This window comes from Argiope bruennichi, chromosome 6 (assembly GCF_947563725.1).
Source record: "Argiope bruennichi chromosome 6, qqArgBrue1.1, whole genome shotgun sequence".
Lineage (NCBI taxonomy): Eukaryota > Metazoa > Arthropoda > Arachnida > Araneae > Araneidae > Argiope > Argiope bruennichi.
Window position 1 is genome coordinate 17,702,826 of NC_079156.1, and position 15,229 is coordinate 17,718,054.

Sequence of the window (15,229 nt, forward strand, 5' to 3'; positions counted from 1 at the left end):
CATGGGTCTGAGACAAAGCTTTTTTTAACTCAAGCAGCCTAAAAGGACTATTATATGCAAGATATCTGCGGGTCGTGAAATTCAAACAATTTTCTTCCGCTCGATTCTTAGTCGCTAGAAATGTAGGACTATAAGAATCAAAAGCGGAGACTTTTTCAAATGCTCGCCCGAGCATATTAGCAACTTCCAGAGGTGAGGAAGATATTACATTTCCTGATTTCAACACAGGAAGTGAAAATTCAGGGTAAATTCCATTGGCTGCTTTGACTTTTCTCCATAATTTTTTACTAGACGTAGAATATGTGATAGATGAAACGTATTTCATCCATGATTCCCTCTGACTAATCCGTCGAATTCGGCGTGCATAAGCTTTAGCTCTCTTAAATGCGACAAGGTTTTCCGTAGTGGGATACCTGCGAAATTTATTCCAAAGATGCTTCTGTTTCTTGTAACTGTCATGGCAAGATTGATTCCACCATGCTCTGCGGAATTTCCGTATACGGGGTGAACACTTAGGGATACTTTTGTTTGCGGCTTTCATAATGCAGTCGACGACGCACTGTACTGCTGTCGAGATATCTGCATTGTTAATCATAGTTTCAGTAATTTTTGCTCGTTGAGTGAAACCAGTCCAATCCGCTCGCTGGAATAGAAATCGAGGTGGACTTTGAATAACACTACCACTATCAGCTTGGGAAACTACAATTGGAAAATGATCACTATCATGCAGATCATTTTTAACTGCAAAATTTAGAACCGGCAAAAGCACTGGCGAACATATGGCAAGATCTAAACTATGGAAAGTACGCGTGGGTTGGTGAAAGTACGTTTTTTCTTCATTATTGAGCAGGCATAGGCAATTATTTGTGATAAACCGTTCGATTTGTAGCCCACGGGAATTTGTACTAACAGAACCCCACAAGGTACTATGGCCATTAAAATCCCCGAGTAAAATAAATGGTGCAGGGAGTTGATCCACTAACTTATCAAGATCTTGCTGTCTGACTGAAGCATTGGGTGGCAAATAAATACAACAAACTGTAACAAGTGTTCGTAGATGCACTTGAACTGCCACAGCCTGTAAATCAGTATGAAGTGTGAGAGGTGTGCTAGGAACGGAATTGGAGGTTAAAATGCAGACGCCCCCAGAATTATGGGATTGGTTATCGGCGTCTTTCCGCACAGTATTGTAACCTCGTAATTTTAGGGGGATATTTGGCCTCAAGAAAGTTTCTTGAAGACAGAAACAAGCAGGATGAAATTCATTCAGAATGGTTCTGATTTCAAATAATTTCGACCGAATGCCACGACAGTTCCAAGACAGGATAAAACCCATTAAGAAAAGTTTGCCGCTTGAGAAGTTGTAGGAACGTTAGGTTGAGTTGATGATAAATCACAACTCATTTTCACATCTTCATCCTCTTCTTCTGATGGATGCAATGCAATGAGGTCGGGACTTTTGGGCCTGCCACCAAAAATGGATGACAAATCCTTATGGACAATGCCCTGACTCGCAAGTCCCAGAGCGACAGAGCTATTCAAAGATGATTTTTTTAAAACTGGTGGTATATCTTTTTCAGAAAGGCCACGTTTGGAAAGCCTCAGTTTCAGAGAATTGTTAGCTTTTGATTTAGGTCTGGATGTATCTTTTTTTCCAGATTCTTCGACATTTGTTATTGAATTCTCAGTATCAGAGTCGGATGGGTTTTCGGGGAGTTTGGTCTGACCAGAATTCTTTGCACAATTGGTACAGGAACAATTTATGCAAAATTGTTTTTTTGCAGCTGAAGCATAGGTTAATCCAGGTGTGGGTGTCTGAGCAATGACTTTACGTCTAGCCTCAGGGTATGGTATATCCTCTTTAAATTTCACAGAGACGATTTGTTTCTCCAATATCCATCGTTCGCAAGATCGAGAAAAGGATGAATGATTGCCCTTGCAGTTCACGCATTTTTCTTCAGCGGAGCATTGCTGGCTATCGTGACCTTTCTCTGCACAGCGGGCGCAAGTGAGTGTCCCGCGGCAGTTAGATTTCGAGTGTCCAAATCGTTGACACTGGAAACAGCGGAGAGGATTTGGAATGTATGGTCTTACGGCCAATTTCATATAGCCGACTTTGACGCGTTCTGGCAATTTAGGTCTGTTAAAAGTGAGGATAAAATGTTTAGTCGGAAGAAGTTGCCCATCTCGCCGAATAGATATACGGCGCACATGTGTCACTCCTTCGGGCTTCAATTCATGAGTGATTTTTTCTAATGTATCGTTAAATAATTCGCCGCATGTTATAACACCCTTTGAGGTATTTAGTGTTGTGTGAGGACTAACACTGACAGCAATTGTTGAAAGAGATGTCAATTTGAGTATCTGCTGAGCCTGCTTGCGGGAATTGACCTCCACAAGCAAGTCTCCAGAACGAAGTTTACGTGTTGAAGTGACTGAACCAAGAGCTCCTGAAATGGCCTTTTCAACAAGGAATGGTGACACATTGTGAAATGTTTCATCATTTGTAGATTTACGTTTGATTATGAAAAATTTATCGAAATGTGCGATGAAAGAGTTTACTGACTTTTGTTGCCCACCGAAGGGAGCAGATTTAGGTTTGCCCATATGACATTGCTAAAGATTCGGGCCCGACGGCACCGCCCACCACGGAGCCCAACAAGGGAAGGCAGCCACCGGCTCTGGATATTTCCAACCTCGGTACTTACCCTAGTGCTAATCGGTACCTATACGCTGGGAGCTACCCCCGGGGACAGTGACCACCCTTAACGCCAAGCCCAAGGAGTAGCCCCTTCGCTTGATCCCTAGCTAACTAACCACTCAGGTGGCCAGCAACCAGCCGATTGATACACCGGGGACCACAGTGCATCACCCGTCTAATGGGTCGCCACGCACGGCAAACACGTGGGGGTATTTGCTGTCCATGAGAAGCAAGAAGCACACAGAGCGGCGACAGCTTCTCATGGAGAGCTCCCTCGCCTACCCTCGAGGGAAAGAAGAAAAAAGGAGACAGCAGAAGACGTAGTGCAGAATAAAACGTAAAGGGAGTAAAGATCCCTGGGCACCTCGGGATTGGGACACCCGTACTCACCTATAGTAGGTGAGCCCCTGAGGGGATTTAAGATGGGGAAAGCGAATTCTTTATAAATTCCGTTTGCCGCTTTAACTTTCTTCCACAACTGTGCACTAGATGTATTGGAAGTGATGGTAGATATAAAACTTTGCCAAGATTCTTTTTGACTGCGGCGCCGAATTCGACGAGCATTTGCTCTTGCTCTTTTAAATGCAACAAGATTTTCCGTGGTAGGATACCTGCGGAAAATACCCCAATATTTTCTTTGTTCCTTATAAGCATTACGACATTCATCATTCCACCATGGTTTGCGAAATTTGCGTGGAAGAGGGGTACGCTTTGGAATTGAAGCATCAGCGGCCTTAATAATGCAATCAGTGACATTTTGGACAGCCTCACTAATATCGGCAGATGAAATCATTTCTTCTGTAATCAATGCTAACTTAGTAAATGTAGCCCAATCTGCTTTTTGGAAAATGTATGTTGGTGGGCTTTGCATCAAATTACTATTATCATCATGAGAGATGACAAGAGGAAAATGATCACTATTATGTAAATCGCTTTCAACTGCCAAATTCAATAATGGGAAAATTGCCGGAGAGCAAATAGCGAGGTCAAGGGAATGGAAAGTACGAGTGGGTTCATGAAAGTATGTCTTTTCGTTGTTATTGAGCAGACAGAGACAGTTATCAGAAATGAATTGTTCTATCTGTCGCCCACGGGAGTTAGTGCTATCCGAACCCCACAAAGTACTATGCCCGTTAAAATCACCAAGCAAAATGAAGGGAGTTGGAAGCTGATCAACCAAAGTATTCAAATCGTCCTGCGAAATAACCCCATTTGGAGGCAAGTAAAGGCAACAGACCGTGACCAAGGATTTGACATGAATCTGCACAGCCACAGCTTGCAAGTTAGTGCGTAGATTAAGGATAGTACTGGGATAAAAGTTGGAGGTTAAAATGCACACTCCACCAGAGAATGATGCACCAGTTTCGTTATCCGTCCTTGCACAATTATAACCTCTTAATTTGAAGTGAATATCTGGTTTCAAAAATGTCTCTTGAAGAGCTACGCAAACAGGATTTGATTTATTAATGAGAGCTTTGATGTCAGTTAGCTTTGTCCGAATGCCGCGACAATTCCACGAGAGAAAGGTACCCATTAAGAGAGTTTTTTAGCGTGGGAATTATAAAGGGCGTTAGTTTGAGTTGGCGTTATTTCGCAACTCATTTCAAGGTCATCCTCCTCTTCGTCGGATGGATGGAGAGCAATTGAATCAGGACTTTTGGACAATCCTCTAAAAATAGTAGGTAAATCCTTTTGGACTGTCCCCGTAGTTGCAAGTCCCAGAGCAACCGAATTTCGAATATTGGATTTTTTCAATTTTGATTTAAATTTTTCCGAAATCATTTCTTGTGAAAGGCCGTGTTTCGAAAGCTTTAATTTAAGAGCACGTGGAGGCTTTGGTTTTGGTTTACGTTTCGGTGGATCGTGAGATTCAGGAGCACTGTTTGTGGAAGGTTCTGTATCAGATTCGGATGTTTTTGCGGGAGGAACTTTTTCAGCAACAATCTGCACACAATTTTTACATGAACAGTTTTTACAATATGATTTTTTAACAGCTGATGCATAGCTGACCCCAGGGGAAGGTGTCTGTGCCTCGATTCTTCTTTTCGCTTCTGGATAAGAAATTTGTTCTTTTGTTTTCAAAGTTATAATTTCTTTTTCCAACCTCCAACGTGGACATGATCTGGAAAAGGAAGTATGTTCGCCATCACAGTTGACGCACTTTTCAGATGAGGTGCACTGCTGGCTATCATGTCCTTTCTCTGCACAACGGGCGCAAGTAAGTGTCCCGCGGCAGGCGATCTTAGGGTGCCCAAAACGTTGGCATTGAAAGCATCTCAGAGGGTTAGGTATAAAAGGACGCACTTTCAATCTCATATATCCTATTTTAACTACTTCTGGCAAAGTAGGCATTTGGAACGTAAGAACGAGGTGCTTTGTAGGGAGGAGTTGTCCATCCCGCCGAATTGAGATACGGCGTACATGTATCACTCCTTCAGGTTTTAGGTCATTTGTAATTTCTTCAATTGATGTATGAAATAACTCCCCACATGTAATAACACCTTTAGAAGAATTAAGAGATGTATGCGCGCTTACAGAAATGGGAATTGTAGCCAATGCTTTCAGTTTGAGAATTTGAATAGATTGTTTTCGAGAATTAACTTCCACCAGCAAATCTCCCGAACGAAGTTTGCGAATGGCAGAAACTTCCCCAAGTGTTCCAGAAACGGCTTTTTCTACAAGGAACGGAGAGACCGTGTGAAATGTCTCCTTATTCTCAGAAAGTCTTTTGATGACAAAAAAATGGTCGTAATATTTTTCAGTATTTTTCCGTGTCGTTTGTTGATTTAAGTTTTTAGGCCCCATACGATATGATAAATGATTCGGGTCCGACGGCACCACCCACCACGGAGCCCAACAAGGGAAGGCAATTACCGGCTCTGGTTATTATCAGCCTCGGCATCCACCCTAGTGCTAATCGGTACCTATACGCTGGGAGCTACCCCCGGGGACAGTGACCACCCTTAACGCCAAGCCCAAGGAGTAGCCCCTTCGCTTGATCCCTAGCAGACTAGCCACTGAGGTGACTAGGTACCAGCCGATTGATACACCGGGGACCACAGTGCACCACCCGTCTTTCAAATGGGTCGCCACGCACGGCAAACACGTGGGGTTTTGGCTGTCCATGAGAAGCAAGAAGCAAACCGAGCGGCGACCGCTTCTCATGGAGAGCTCCCTCGCTTACCGTCGAGGGAAGGAAAAACAGCAGAAAGCAGAAGGCGTAGGGGAGTTTGAACATGAAAAGGAGTAAAGATCCCTAGGTACCTCGGGATTGGGACACCCGTACTCACCTATAGTAGGTGAGCCCCTGAGGGGCATTTGTCAGGAGAAACCACCTTGTCTCTATATTCTTTGATATAGAAAAAGCGTATGACCGAGCATGGCGCTATGGTATACTTTCTACCATTTTTAACTTTGGATTTAGAGGAAATTTGCCCATATTTTTACAAAATTTTTTGACACAACGTACCTTTCGTGTTCGAATTGGTAATGTTTATTATAATTATTTTATTCAAGCTGAGGGTATTCCGCAAGGAAGTGTCCTCAGTGTCACGCTTTTTATTGTTCATCTAAGCCAAATTTTAAATAAGTCTCCTTCATCTGTTCAGGGAACACTATATGTTGATGATCTGCAGATCTCATGCCAAGGCAGTAATATGGATTTATTAGAGAGACAATTACAACACGCAGTAAATAAATTGGTAGCAGGGTGCAATAACAATGGTCACACCATCTCCCCAGAGAAGAGTAGCTGTGTACACTTCTGTAGGAAAAGAGGCATTCATCAGGATCCCAATATTCAAATAAATGATTCACCGATTCCTGTAGTGAATGAAGTACGATTCTTGGGAGTAATTTTCGATCGAAAGCTCACCTTTCTCTCGCATATCTTACACCTGCGAAGAAAGTGTGAGAAGGCGTTAAACATTTTGAAAGTACTCTCCAGAACATCTTGGGGTGCCGATCGAACCTCCCTTCTCCGTATTTATGAGGCAATAGTCCTCTCCCGAATTGATTACGGGTGCATGGTATATGGTTCCGCCCGTTCATCTGTTCTGAGGCGTCTAGATCCAGTCCACCATTCAGCTTTGCGTATCTGTTCTGGTGCATTTCGTACCTCTCCGGTTGAAAGCCTCTATGTCATATGTCATCAGCTACCCCTTTGCTTAAGGAGGCAGAAATTATCTGCTCAGTTTTATTTCAGAACTAAATCTGTTTCAAAACACCCCTTAAGCAATATGGCACTACCAGTAGGTCTGCGTCGATTGTATAATGCCCGTCCTTCGCACATACTTCCCTTTTATGATAGAGTCAAATTGCTGCTGCATGACTCGGATCTCAAAGACGTTCATATTAAAGCAGTTGATTCCTTTTGCTTCCCTCCGTGGGATATCCCGCGTTTTTCCTTTTTGAACCCCTTTACAGGATTCGATAAATCCTTAACTGCACATGTTGTTTTTCAGCAGCTGTTTTTATATCACCGCCATCAGTATTCATCTTTTGTGCCTATTTTCACGGACGGCTCGAAAACAGATGGACATGTTGGATGTGGCATTGTGTTTCCATCTGAGACATTGAGTCACCGTCTTCATAATTGTTGTTCCGTTTATACTGCTGAGTTAATGGCAATTTTCTGTGCTCTTCAGAAAATTTCGGCTGCTACTCAGTATAATATCATTATTTATTCTGATAGCATGAGTGCTCTAAAAGCACTTTCTAATTATCACAACAGAATGAATCCAATTGCTATTCGAATTTTGTTTATGTAGCGTGTGTTAGAACAAGCTGGTCGAAGCATCTTATTTTGTTGGGTTCCTAGTCACGTGGGCATTTTAGGGAATGAGAAAGCAGATTCAGCTGCAAAATCTGCTTCGACATTTATGATCAAAGGACTTCCGTTTTGCGACGTTAAACTGTCTCTTAACTGCAGCATTTTATCTACCTGGCAAAAGTCATGGGATCTGCAGATCCATAATAAATTACATTTCATCAAACCGAAAATTAATTTGTGGCCAGTTAACACTATACGAGAGGTTGATGTCAAATTGACTCGCCTCCGTATAGGACATACTCGTTACACACACAGGCACCTCATTTTTGGCGAGACGGCTCCAAAGTGTCTCACGTGTGGTGTAGATTTTACAATAAATCACATTTTAATTGAATGCCCATCTTTTAATTCCTTCCGTCTACACTTTTTTAAGTCTTCGTCATTAACTGTACAAGACCTGGTGGGAGAGAAATTCCACCCAGACATTTTTAAATTTTTAAAAACTATCGGTTTTTATATTTGTATCTAGTGCTTTTTAACTCCTGCTAACGCTTGATTTTTTTTTTTACATCGATCAATTGTAGCGTTTTTATCGAAACAGTGTTCCATATAGAATTATTACCATTCTTGCACATTAATTTTCTGCATGTGTATTTGGATACCTTTCGATTTATATTTTAACATGTGTGCTTTTACTGTCTGTCCTGTCTTCTTACCATTTGCTTGGCGCAGCATGGTCAAAAATGGCTTTTGCGCCAAAAAAATCAAACCAAACCAAACCAAACCAATACAGAATTTTGGGTTTTAGATTTCAATTTTGATTTCAGTTTCTCTGATATCATGTCTTGCTAAAGACCGCGTTTGGAAAGTTTTAGCTTTAGAGAACGTTGGGGTTTTGGTTTTGGTTTCCGTTTTCTGGTTTCATGAGTTTCTGGAGCACTGTTTGTAGATGGTTCAGTATCCGAATCAGATGATTTAACAGGGGTTTGTTTTTCAAGGGAATCAGGGGTTTGTTTCTCAGTTAAAATCTGAACACAATTTTTACATTTACAGTTTTTGCAAAATGGTTTTTTAGTAATGGATGCATAACTTATGCCAGGGGAAGGTGTTTGTGCAAGGATTTTCCTTTTTGCCTCCGGATATGGGATTTGTTCCTTAGTTTTCACAGTTATGATTTCTTTTTCCAATTTCCAACGTGGACAGGATCTTGAAAATGAAGTGTGTTCGCCATTGCAGTTGACGCACTTTTCGGGTGCCGTACACTGCTGGCTGTCATGTCCCTTCTCTGCACAACGGGCGCATGTGAGTGTCCCGCGGAAGGCCATCTTTGAATGCCCAAAACGTTGGCATTGGTAGCATCTAAGAGGATTTGGAATAAATGGTCGGACAGCAAGACGCATGTAACCAGCTTTAACCTTTTCTGGCAATGTTGGTGTCTGAAAGGTGAGTACAAGATGCTTTGTGGGAAGGAGTTGTCCGTCTCGTCGAATTGAGATGCGGCGTACATGAATTACTCCTTCAGATTTGAATTCTTTTATAATATCTTCATTGGAAGTATTAAGTAACTCCCCACAAGTTATCACACCTTTAGAGGTATTTAAAGATGTGTGAGCGGTAACGGATACAGGAATAGTTGCCAAAGTTTTCAACTTGAGAATCTGTTGTGCTTGTAGTCGGGAGTTTACTTCAATCAACAAGTCTCCAGAACGAAGTTTGCGAATAGAAGAAACTTCACCAAGTGTACTAACGACGGCCTTTTCAACAAGGAAAGGCGAAACTGTGTGGAATGTTTCTTTACTTTCTGATATTCTTTTCAATATAAAGAAATGATCAAAATATTTTAAATTAATTTTTTTTCTCGTTCATTTGTTGAGAATTTAGTTTAGGTCCCATACGATATGAATAGGGTTTCAGGTCCGACGGCACCGCCCACCACGGAGCCCAACAAGGGAAGGCAGCCACCGGCTCTGGCCATTCCCAGCCTCGGCGCTTCCCCTAGCTCTAGCCGGAACCTATACGCTCGGAGTTACCCCCGGGGACAGTGACCACCCTTAACGCCAAGCCCAAGGAGTAACCCCTTCGCTTGATCCCTAGCAGACTAGTAACTCAGGTTGCTAGCTACGGCCGATTGATACACCGGGGACCACAGTGCACCGCCCGTCTAATGGGTCGCCACGCACGGCAAACACGTGGGGGTATTTGCTGTCCATGAGAAGCAGGAAGCAAACAGAGCGGCGACAGCTTCTCATGGAGAGCTCCCTCGCCTACCCTCGAGGGAAAGAAGAATAAAGGAGACAGCAGAAGGCGCAGTGTAGAGTAAACATAAAGGGAGTAAAGATCCCTGGGAACCTCGGGATTGGGACACCCGTACTCACCTATAGTAGGTGAGCCCCTGAGGGGAATAATTTTTTGAGAGGAGGGCAAACAATTTTCGTTAATAATTCTTCGGTTTGAGTTGAACCGACATTAGTGTTTTCTGGTTTTGATTTCAAAAGAGAGGAATACGATACACCAGACATTACACCAGACATAGGCATTCTATCATTGACTATTTGGAGGGCTTCTTTAAAGGTTATGTTGTTTTTTATTTTAATGGCTAGGATTTCTTTTTCCATTTGCCATTTAGGGCAAAATTTAGAAGATGCTGCATGAGCGCATGCACAGTTAGGGCATTTCAATATTTCTGAATCGCATGTGTTAGTTTCATGATCCAATGAAGAACATTTACCACATACCATTTTACCACGACATGATTGCCGGGAGTGACCATACCTCTGACAATGGTAACATCTCAGAGGTTTGGTTTGGTTTGGTTTTATGGCGCAAAAGCCATTTTTGGCCATGCTGCGCCAAACACAAGATTTATTCTAACATTTATTTTATTACAAAAAAATAATGCACCAAAACGCTGTCAAAATTAAAAACTTAGATTTGCTTTTCGATTCCAATATCCCGCAAGAATAAAAAAATATTTTGGTTGGGTTTCTCACCCAACAAGTCATTTAAAGTTACATTGTTGCTACCAAAATGGATTCGTCTAAATAGGTTAAAACTGGGACATTCCACAAGTATATGTTTTATGGATAAAGAGCAATGACAATCTGAACATGTAGGTTGGGGTTCTGAGTTGAGTAAATATTCATGAGTCAATCTGGTGTGGCCAGTTCTGAGTCGATTTAACATAACGGATTTTTTCCGGTTTAAGTTATAATATTTAAAGGACTTTACCGAAGAATGAATTTCAAACAACTTATTATGAGTTTGTTCATTCCATACACTCTGCCATTTTTTTTCCAATACATTTTTTACCGTTTGAAGAGCATCACTTAGAGGAACAAAATTTTCGCACATCAATCCTGGAGTTTTTGCCGCTTTATCAGCCCTCTCATTACCCACAATTCCTGAATGTCCAGGAATCCAACAAAATAAAATATCTATTCCTTTTCCTATTAAAAAACAGTAAAATTCTACGCATTTGACAACTAAGGGATGGCTTGAAGGCGAAATATTCCTTAGTGCCTCAATGACACTTTTTGAGTCTGTGTATAAAATAATTTTCTTATAGTTACTATCTGGTAATTTCGTTAAGGCCAGATATATTGCATATATTTCAGATGTAAAAACGGAACAAAACTCATGCAACCTCTCAGAAATTATCTTATTTCTGTTAACTACCGCTGCTCCCACTAATTTACCAGCTTTTGATCCGTCAGTAAAAACAGGTTCATAGCTAGAATACTGTTGTCGGTGGTCATAAAACATATACCGATACACTAGGTTTAGAGTTGTCGCTTTCTGCCATTTTTCGAAATCATCTATAAATTTTAAATTAGTATTTTTCCATGGTGGGAATTCGTCGGGTTTATTAAGAACTGGAAAATCATCAATATTTAAATCTCTAAGAATTTTCCCGATTCTAAATCCAAAAGTAGGAGTAAATGAGGCTCTCAGTGAGAATAATGGACCATAAATTGGATTTATGACTTTGTAATGTAGTGGATGGGCCTCATCACTTTTTATTTTAAAAAACAGATTGAGTGCAAGCCTCTGACGTCTAAGTTCTAAAGAGGGCTCATGACACAAAACATAAAGACTTAAAACTGGGGTAGTTCGAAAAGCACCCACTGATAGTCGTAAACCTTGATTGTGTATTGTATCAAGGGGCCGCAGAGTAGATTTTGCTGCAGATCCGTATATCATGCTTCCATAATCAAGTTTGGATCGAATTAAGGCTCTATATATTTTGAGAGGGCAGGACTCTTCTGCTCCGAACGATGTGCTAGAGAGTATTTTTAATAAATTCAACGAAAGCGTACATTTTCTTTTTAGATAGTTTATATGAGATTTAAAGGTAAGTTTAGAGTCGAAGATTACACCCAAAAATTTAATCTCAGTGACAAAAGGGATTGTCTGGTGGTTCAATTTAAGTTTAGGATCTGGATGAATTCCACGTCTTTTACAAAAGTGAATTGCCGCTGATTTCTGTGGAGATATTGTGAAACCATTCATTTCCCCCCAACTGTGTATTTTATTTATGGCATCTTGAAGCTTCTTTTCTATAAAACTCATGTCCTCTCCAGAACAATGTATCTGGAAGTCATCCACGAATAGCGAACCATGCACACTTGATGGGAGATTTTTAATGATATCATTGATTTTTATTATAAATAAGATCACACTCAGGACGCTCCCCTGGGGAACGCCTTCGTTTTGATAAAAACTGTTTGATAAGACATTACCTAGTCGAACTCTAAAATTTCTCATTTTTAAAAAGTTTTGTATAAAAATTGGTAAATTTCCTCTGAGACCTATTTTGTGTATATCTTTCATTATGCCGTATCTCCATACTCTATCATAGGCCTTCTCCATATCAAACATAATGGACACTAGATGCTTTTTACTGACAAAGGCTTCTCTAACTGCAGTTTCTAATTTTAAAACGTTGTCTATAGTGTTTCTACCACGACGGAAACCGCTTTGGAGTGGTGACAACCAATTTTTTGTTTCAAGTATGTTAATAAGTCTGGCATTAACCATCCTTTCCAAAACTTTGCACAGACAGCTGGTGAGTGCAATCGGTCTGTAATTACTTGGATCTTGTGGATCCTTACCTGGTTTAGCTACTGGTATAATTAGTGCTCGTCTCCATAAATCTGGGAATCTATGCTCTTGCCAGATTCTATTATACGCTCGTAAAATATTTAACAAGGATGATTTATTTAAATGAATAATCATGTTTAGATGGATGTTATCAGGACCTGGTGAGGTAGCTCGAGATTTATTCAGAGCCCTTTTCAGTTCTGTAAAACTGAAATCAGAATTATATTCTTCGTCATTATGACTGGTAAAATTTAAAATATTATTTTCTTCATTTTTTTTATAATATATAAATTTTTCGGTATAAACCGTATCACTGGATACCTTAGAGAAAGTTTCCGCCAAAGTGTCAGCTATTGCCTTAATATCTGTTATTGTACGACCATTCAGAGTCAAAAAGGTTGTAGGGAGATTTTTATTGCAGCCAGAGACTTTCCTGACTTTATCCCAGAGTTGTTTAGAGCTAATTTGGTTGTTTATGGAGTTTACAAATAACATCCATGAATCCCTTTTACTCCTCCGTCTTATTCGTCGAGCATTTGCTTTTGCATATTTAAAGGCTATAAAATTATCCGTTGTAGGATATCGTCTAAATATATTCCATGCTTTTGCCTGCTTTTTATCAGCGATTTTGCACTCCCTATTCCACCAAGGTTTCCAATGTCTTGGAATCTTCCCTGAGGATTTTGGTATTGCCTTATCAGCCGCTTCTAAAATTTTTTTAGTTATATTTTCAATAACATCATCAATATTTTCATCACCCACAGTGTCTTCCGAAATGAAAGCCATCTGTGAGTAAAGATCCCAGTTTGCCTTATCAAAGATGTACCTTTTCGTTCTCTCAGGATAAGTTAAATCATCATCTTTGTATGATACAATAATTGGAAAATGGTCACTGTTATGAAGGTTATCAGCAACACTAAAGTTCCATTTTATGGCTAATGATGGAGAACATAAAATTAAGTCCAAAGTGTGAAAGGTGCGGCTAGGTACATGAAAGTATGTATAAGTTTTGTCATTAAGCAAACAAAGACAATGATCTTCAAGCAAAGCCTCAACTTGTTGTCCTTTTAAATTAAAATCTGCACTTCCCCAAATAGGATTGTGTGCATTAAAATCACCCATTAGTAAGAATGGTCGAGGAAGCTGATCAATGAGATTATCAAGCTCTCGTTGAGATACTTTATCATTTGGGGGCAAGTATAGGCAACATATTGTTAATAGAGACCCGATATGAATTTGTGCTGCAACTGCTTGGATACAGCTATTTAGAGTGATTTCTTTGTGAGGGAAAGCCTGGGAAACCAAAAAGGCCACTCCACCCGAAGCTCTTGCACCCTGGGTATAGTCTTTCCTTATAATATCATAATACTTAAATTTGAAAGAATCTTCAGGAGAGAGATAAGTCTCCTGTAAGCCGAGACAAACGGGCTGATATTGATTTAAAACCATTTTAATGTCATCGGAATGAGCTTTTGCACCGTGACAATTCCACGAAAGAAGGTTAATTGCCATTTGTTGTCTTATTTTTTTGAATTATTTTTGATATCTGCTCCTCCCCGTCAGTAGACATAAAATCATCATCAGATGGATGTATTTTTATATCATCCTCTTCTTCAGTTTTCGACTCTTTTAACAGATCTTGTTTCGTAAGCGTGCGTTTTTTCACAGAACCTTTTATCTTCTCGTCCAAATTATTTTTAAAAGCCTGCATTCTTGCTTTACGCATGGCTTTTGTTTCTTTAAAAAACTTAGATGGTTTTTTTGGTGTCATTACCTTTTTATTATTTGATGTAGGGATGCGAGATGCTTTGTTTGGAGCTAAGTTATCGACGGTATTCATCGGGCTGCTTTGAATATTTTCCTGACTGACAGCATTGTCTACATTTACCACTTCTATTTTAGAGATATTTAGAGGGTTGGGGCTACCATGGATACTTTTTGTTTTGGAGTTTGTGGATTCACTATTGTTTTTAACTGGTGATTTTTCTGGTAATGGATTTGGATTAGCATTAGATGGGGTTTCTTTTTGTACTAGTTTGGTTTTACAATGTGGGCAACAGCTGAGCATTGATGAGTAAGACACTCCAACAGTGGGCGTTCTAGATTTTACTAATTTTCGGGCTTCTGCGAAAGGAATATTTTGTGTCACTTTGATTGTTTGTATTTCTTTTTCTTCTATCCATCGAGGGCATTTACGAGAATATGAGGGATGATCTTCTTTACAATTGCTACATTTTGGTGCAGATGTACAAGATTTACTGTCGTGTCCTATTTCAGAGCAACGGCCGCATGTTTCTTTACCACGACAGGCTCCCATAGAGTGTCCAAATCTCTGGCATTTAAAACATCTTAATGGGTTAGGTATATATGGTTTAACAGGGCAGTTTAAGTATGCAATATGAACAGATTTGGGTAGTATAGGTACATTAAAGGTTAATATTAGATGTTTGGTCGATATTAATTTGTCATCCCGTTTCATAGTTATTCGTTTTACTGACGTAACATTTTGGTCTTTCAGACATCCAAGAATTTCTTCTTCAGAATCATATTGAAGCTCTAGTTCTGATATTACTCCTCGAGATTGGTTAAGAGATTTATGAGGGTATACAGTAACTGCATGTTCTCCAATTGATTTAAGACTCTGTAATGATTTAATT

General features: G+C 40.2%; 4 protein-coding genes across 4 annotated transcripts; 1 reads left to right on the forward strand and 3 right to left on the reverse strand.

Moving 5' to 3' along the window:
- Positions 1 to 1,335: 1,335 nt before the first annotated feature.
- LOC129971299 (uncharacterized) lies at positions 1,336 to 2,607 on the reverse strand. Its single transcript, XM_056084926.1, has one exon. The coding sequence runs from the start codon at positions 2,605 to 2,607 to the stop codon at positions 1,336 to 1,338; it is 1,272 nt and encodes a 423-aa protein (XP_055940901.1).
- Positions 2,608 to 4,234: 1,627 nt separating this feature from the next.
- Positions 4,235 to 5,506, reverse strand: LOC129971301 (uncharacterized). The gene has a single exon (XM_056084927.1). It carries the CDS (start codon positions 5,504 to 5,506, stop codon positions 4,235 to 4,237), a length of 1,272 nt encoding a protein of 423 aa, XP_055940902.1.
- Positions 5,507 to 6,726: 1,220 nt separating this feature from the next.
- Positions 6,727 to 7,470, forward strand: LOC129971303 (uncharacterized). The gene has a single exon (XM_056084929.1). The coding sequence runs from the start codon at positions 6,727 to 6,729 to the stop codon at positions 7,468 to 7,470; it is 744 nt and encodes a 247-aa protein (XP_055940904.1).
- Positions 7,471 to 14,073: 6,603 nt separating this feature from the next.
- Positions 14,074 to 14,889, reverse strand: LOC129971304 (uncharacterized). The gene has a single exon (XM_056084931.1). It carries the CDS (start codon positions 14,887 to 14,889, stop codon positions 14,074 to 14,076), a length of 816 nt encoding a protein of 271 aa, XP_055940906.1.
- Between the last annotated feature and the right edge of the window lie 340 nt (positions 14,890 to 15,229).